This window comes from Gymnoscopelus microlampas (genome assembly GCF_963454915.1).
Source record: "Gymnoscopelus microlampas genome assembly, chromosome: 2".
In the NCBI taxonomy this organism is placed as follows: Eukaryota; Metazoa; Chordata; class Actinopteri; order Myctophiformes; family Myctophidae; genus Gymnoscopelus; species Gymnoscopelus microlampas.
This window is the reverse complement of record NC_139939.1, coordinates 34,002,932-34,009,136: the sequence shown is the minus strand read 5'-3', so window position 1 is coordinate 34,009,136 and position 6,205 is coordinate 34,002,932. Positions and strand designations below refer to the sequence as shown.

The window sequence follows — 6,205 nt, the reverse complement described above, 5'->3', positions numbered from 1 at the left end:
TTCTAATTTGATTGGTGGTCATTTTCCCATAGAGGTATTAATGTACCAGAGTGCATTACATCTCCCAACCGATAGGGTTTGATGCTTTCATGTAGTTGAAAGCATCAACAATATGGAGAAAATGGCTACCCAATCGGATTAAAATACTTTTTATTGAACAATACGGAAGATACAGGGCCCGTACATAATTGTAACATCCGTGGCCATGGGGTTAGCACTTTATATTTGAAATCTGAACATTTATGTAGATGTACGGGCCAAAAAGGGAGAAAGTGCAAACACCAGGTTGAAGTTCATCCATGACTGACAGTCATGTATCAGCCATAGTTAGTTGTCATGCAAATGCAACGGCGGGCCTTATTTGTGTGCCGTGTTCAGCTTCAAAGATTATCAATTTCCTAGTTGAGGAGGGGACGGGGTCCACAGAGCAGCCTTATTATTAATGTGGACGTTTTCCAAGTCTTGCTGGGTGCGTAGCCTAAAAGAACCAATCACAGCGTGAGCGTCTCTCTGGCTAATGGGATCTGGACACTTGAAGAAGAACGCGACGGGTCCAGACTGTTCCTGGTGCGCATGGAACATTCTGGAACTTTCTGCGATGCGTTATAATAACATCATGGCCGGGGCATGCTCACCTACATGGACATGAGCCTGTTCTGCTGAGACACCTAGGTGCACTTTGTGCGGAGTGTAAATCTGTAACTTATAAAGTAAGTAACAAGAGAAGCAAAGGACGCAGTTTTGAAGAGGTGACCCTGGCCATAGGCTACCTGCTTTAAATAATTAAATAATAGAACACGGGATTATTTAATATACTCTAATAACCTACTGAATACAAACAGAACGGAATGGTCAAGATGGCCAAAGATTACTACGACATATTGGGCATCAAGAAAGGTGCGTCGGAGGACGACATAAAGAAGGCGTACCGCAAGCAGGCTCTGCGGTTCCATCCCGACAAGAACAAGTCAGCAGGAGCCGAGGAGAAGTTCAAGGAGATCGCTGAGGCCTACGATGTTCTGAGCGACTCCCAGAAGAAAGATGTCTATGACCGTTTCGGGGAAGAAGGCAGGTGTTATACTGTACATTAATTTACATTAAAGTTGGAACTTGGACGTAATGTTACCTTAACGACCTCGATCTTGTTAACTTTTGTTAAGCGAAATATTACAAGTTTGAAATAATTGTCGTCACTTGGCTGTTGTGGAACAGACACAATCGATAAAATACATATATGATAATCTTGATCCAAGGCTAGAACAGACACACAGGCTTATATATATGTTCAATTGTGTATTGGAGACTGAGAGCCTCTACAGTTACATCTTGATTTGTATTGAAACTTGTTTGAATTCCAAACAGCCAGATAATCAAAGCAAACATGAGATTGAGGCTACATTTGGGGTGCGACGTGCGTTCATTCTGGACGATTCATTCTGCTGGGTGGAGCGGTGTATATATCGCCTCTCATCAAAGTTTCCACAACAGTCGACTTAACGTTAGGCCTGTTTGTGCATCATGACACAAAGAACCGATTTAGACACCTAGATCCACAAGTCCACGATTGTGAAAGGCCTCATTGTTTAGGGGTTTTGAGTGTGTGATATGTGAATAGACCTAATATTCTTCCTATCAGACTCTGCCACACATTCACATGTACTGCCTGCCAATGTAGGTAAGCTTGTACAGGCCTGTGCTTTTAAAATGTGGATAAGCAGCTTATCTCTCTCTCTCTCTCTCTCTCTCTCTCTCTCTCTCTCTCTCTCTCTCTCTCTCTCTCTCTCTCTCTCCCATTAACCACAGGTCTGAAGGGTGGAGGCCCCACAGGCGGTGGTCCAGGTGGTCCTGGCGGTCCAGGCACTTTCAACTACTCTTTCCAGGGTGATCCTCATGCCATCTTTGCAGAGTTCTTTGGTGGCCGCAACCCCTTTGACCAGTTCTTTGGTAATGGGGGCATGGGCGAAAACATGGACACGGATGACCCATTTGCACGCTTTGGGATGGGAGGCTTGGGGGGTGGTGGAATGGGGGGCTTACCCCGTTCATTCAGCACTGGGATGGGAGGTAGAGGGGGGCATGGTGGTAGTATTGTGAAGCGCCAGGACCCTCCTGTGGTGCATGAACTGCGCGTGACCCTGGAAGAAGTGTTCTCGGGCTGCACCAAGAAGATGAAGATCTCCCACAAACGTCTGAATCCTGACAGGCAAACGCTAAGAACAGAGGACAAGATCCTTGAGGTGGAGATAAAGAGGGGATGGAAGGAGGGGACCAAAATCACTTTTCCCAAAGAAGGTGACGAGACCCACTCTAACATTCCTGCTGATGTAGTGTTTGTTCTAAAGGACAAGCCTCATCCTGTGTTCCGACGTGACGGCTCTGACATAGTTTACCCAGCCAAGGTCTCCCTCAAAGAAGTAAGTTATTATCACATCAACTTTTCACATAATTTGTTGTCATTCTGTATGCAGCATGGTAAAATTACAGATTAATTAAACAAATACTTTTTAAGCTACATATTATTAACCACTTGAATCCTATATACTTCATTGATTTGGCTCCTCCAGTGCTGTATATCTATACTAGGTCCGCTAGTATGTCCTCCACAACAAAACTCTTTGTAGAAATTTGCAGATCTACAAGTTCATAACATGTCTCAACGTGACACGTGTGAACTTGTAGATATGCTATTATCACCAAATGTTCCGCCCGGAATTAGTACACTATGGCTCACATGGTTAAGATGTCATTGGAAGATTGTAATTTGGACAAGATGTATTATGTTACCAAATGAAGAACCTGCCCTTTTCTTTCGCTCCTTTAGGCCTTGTGTGGCAGCACAGTCAATGCACCCACATTGGATGGCAGGACCATACCTGTGACAACCACTGACATTGTGCGGCCAGGGATGAAACGGCGCATCACAGGGGAAGGGCTCCCATTGTCCAAGTCCCCCAGTCGTCGGGGTGACCTAGTGGTGGAATACGAGGTGAAATTTCCAGAGAAGCTCAGTCAGAATGCACGAGACGTGATCGCCCAGGTGCTGCCGTCCTCTTAAATGGCAGGACAAGGAACCACAAGGACTTGCTTATGGGGAAGAGTTCTGTTATTATTTAGCTCAGCGCTGCCAAGACTTTGACTGGGCTGAACGTCAAGGGAAAGACTATTTGAACTATAAGTAATGAAAGACAGAGTGATACTACTGTCAACTTTACTATGCAGTCAAACTGTACATATTGTATGCTTATGGCATTTCATAATTTTGGGTGAATGGATTTTTGGGGTGAATGTTGTGTGATTTGAGTGGGGATTGTACTTCATTGCACTTGATCATTAAAGTGACATCACTTTTAAGAGATTGTGATATACAGCCATGTTATAGAATCATTGTGTATATCAGTTTAAATGATCTAACTAACCTGAGCATTTGAGACAGCTGTGCTGTCAGGAATGGTTTAGAAGAAATGGACCTTTATGGTTTGCTGTCGGTTTGTGTGGGCTGAGAGTTTTCATTTTGATTTTATTTCCGTGTTTTATTTTTGACAGGAGTACAAATTACACCAGCTTTGTCGGCACCTTTTGGAATAAATAAAATGTCTTACTCCAAATAATACAAAGTAATATATTTGATGTACTGTATCACCACTATTCTTAGATTTCCTAGATTGATTGATTTATTTGTGTGTGTCCATGTTTGTCACAGTCACTGTTAAATGTTCCATTGACGTTTTTTTCACTTTTACTCCTTGTTCCATTGAAGGGAAAAAAACTAAACACTACCCTGCCAACACCACCTCTCTTGTTCTACGCCTTGCCACTTCCGATTATCACTGTTCGTCAAGTAACTTTGTTTACAGACAGACAAACTAAAAAGAGGACAGTCACAGCCCTATCATACAGATATGACCAGGGTGTTGGGTTTATTGAACACAAAGTATGCTTGAATAAAAAATGTAGTTTTATATACAGAAGACAATTGATGTACCATGTGGGGGCTGCTGGTGGGGTATGCAGGTGAGAAGAATAGATACAACGTATTTGATACTTTTTAAATAAATATGAAATGGCCATGAATTTAATTGGTGCAGTTTATTCTCTGGAAAGATTTGAATTATGTCACCCTTCTATGCCAAATCTATTTTGGCTTCATTGCATGGAAATTATCTTTTCTAATCTATTACTATTCAAATGTCTATCCTTAGTATATAGAATAATGTAAATACTAGGACCTGTGTAATTGCGTAACTACAAATTAATGTACATTCCCATCACTCAATTGATCAAGGTTAATCAACAGCAAGACCTTTGATTACCAAAAAGGTGTGTTCCACAGAGAGGGGTTCTCCAGGGTTTGCTTGGTCCTGCAGGAGGTTGGAATCACCATACCTGAGGCATCAGCAGGGAGCATGCTGGTGGAATTGGTGGTAGGGTGTTTGACCGGGAGATAGTGGGGGTCTTGGAGGCCTGGTGTGATGTGGTCTCTGGAGCAGATTATTGGGTATTGGTGAGTGGGGCCAGGCAGCTGAGTTTGGTTCATAAGTAAGCCTTGCCGAGCCATTTGGCCCATAGGGCCTATCTCCTGTTTCTGTAGTGAGGCGGCTTGATGTAGTACATCCCCCAGCCGTGATGTACAGTATGTCACAGGGACTTAGCCCAATCTACCCCTTGATGCTGAGTGCCAAGCAGGGAGGCATTGGGTCCCATTTTTATAGTCTTTAGTATGACCTGGCTGGGGAATCGAAGTCCGACTTCCCAATCTCAGGACGGATGCTCTAACCACAAGGCCACTGAACTGATTATATATATATACTGTATATACTAAAGTTAATTGAATACTTTGTGGTAGCATAGATCAGGGGTTTCCAAACCTTTCAATGCCAAAGACCCCCATAGCCAATGGCTCTGGCTGCGGCCCTCCTATTGCATAACGGCTTTAAGTAAAGAAAATGTTAGAATGATTCATTAAAATGTTTCAAAATGTTTTTGAAACATTTTGACAATATGAAAACCAGTGGCATAGAGGATATTTGTTCGGCAAACAAGCCTTGGTGTTATGAAAGAATGAATGAGGGTTTCTGCAGTAAGTAGAAATGTTACAGAAGTGGAAGAAGGTACAGTAGTTTTGCTAATCTGGTTGAGTTGGCCAGGAACAAGCTGGGGTATAGAATGACTTCTAAGGTTTTGGACTTAGGTGTAGGTAACAATGTAGCCATCGATGTTGAGGGAGAAATCCTGGGTGGAGCTGCTGAAGGAATCTGGGCTAATGATTTACGTCTCACATCACCAACAAAGGTTGGTTGGTGGAAATGACATTGTGTTATTATTACTGGCTTAGGTTATTACAGTATATTATTCAGCAAAACAATAATAATGAATTATTAATCTTTTTTTTCTTTTTCATTATCAGCCTTTCAGGTCATTGAGAAAATAATGTTAACTGTAGAAAAAAATTGCATTTGAAAGATATCTGCAGCAGGCTTAAACATTATGGTCTGGAACTGACTGTGATGGGAGTAATGTTACACTTTCAAAAACGTGGAACTAGAGGCACTTCAAAATAAAGGTACAAGACTTCAGGCAAAACTATTTTCCCAAATACATCACAGAGTTCATAGTAGCTAAATTACACACCTAGCCTTAACATAATGACCTCAGCAGGAACAAGACAACTCCCAAGACACATCATAGCGAGATTACAAAGGGAAAGAATTCATTCAAAATACAACATAGCAGCGTAGATAATAACCCAATCTAGAACTCCAATAACATGCAACATAATGTACATAAGATGTCATTTTTGAAATTTAGGAAATTAGGCATTGAAACCTACCATTTTTGGTAGGTTTCAATGCCTATAAAAAAAGAAAAAGACATAAGAAATAGACACCAATACCAATACACATTACTTCCATTTATAGAAAGGGTCTATAAGAGAAATCACCATTAGTCCCTGTGGTTGCATAGTATTACGTTGATGGATCCAAAATATTTGCCTTTAACTAAAATGGTGGGGGGCAGTGACCTCTAGGGGCAGTGACCTGTTCTACAACGCAGGGTTTCTATCTTCCAGATTGCCATGGCATATTCAGCAGTGCCTGTGCATGCAGTTTTGTTTTCAGAAATCCCACATTTTAGACATCTTTTTTTGTTTGGACAATGTATGCCTTTCCACAGGGACAGTATTCTTATGGTCTTTTGGGAGCCCATA

At 41.9% G+C, this 6,205-nt stretch overlaps 1 protein-coding gene across 1 annotated transcript; it reads left to right on the top strand.

The window, feature by feature from the left end:
* The first annotated feature begins 532 nt into the window (after window positions 1-532).
* On the top strand, window positions 533-4,071 carry dnajb1b (DnaJ heat shock protein family (Hsp40) member B1b). The gene is made up of 3 exons (XM_084045389.1): window positions 533-1,068; window positions 1,804-2,414; window positions 2,822-4,071. The coding sequence occupies exons 1-3, from the start codon at window positions 849-851 to the stop codon at window positions 3,053-3,055; spliced, it is 1,065 nt and encodes a 354-aa protein (XP_083901515.1). The 5' UTR covers window positions 533-848; the 3' UTR covers window positions 3,056-4,071.
* The last annotated feature ends 2,134 nt before the right edge of the window (window positions 4,072-6,205 follow it).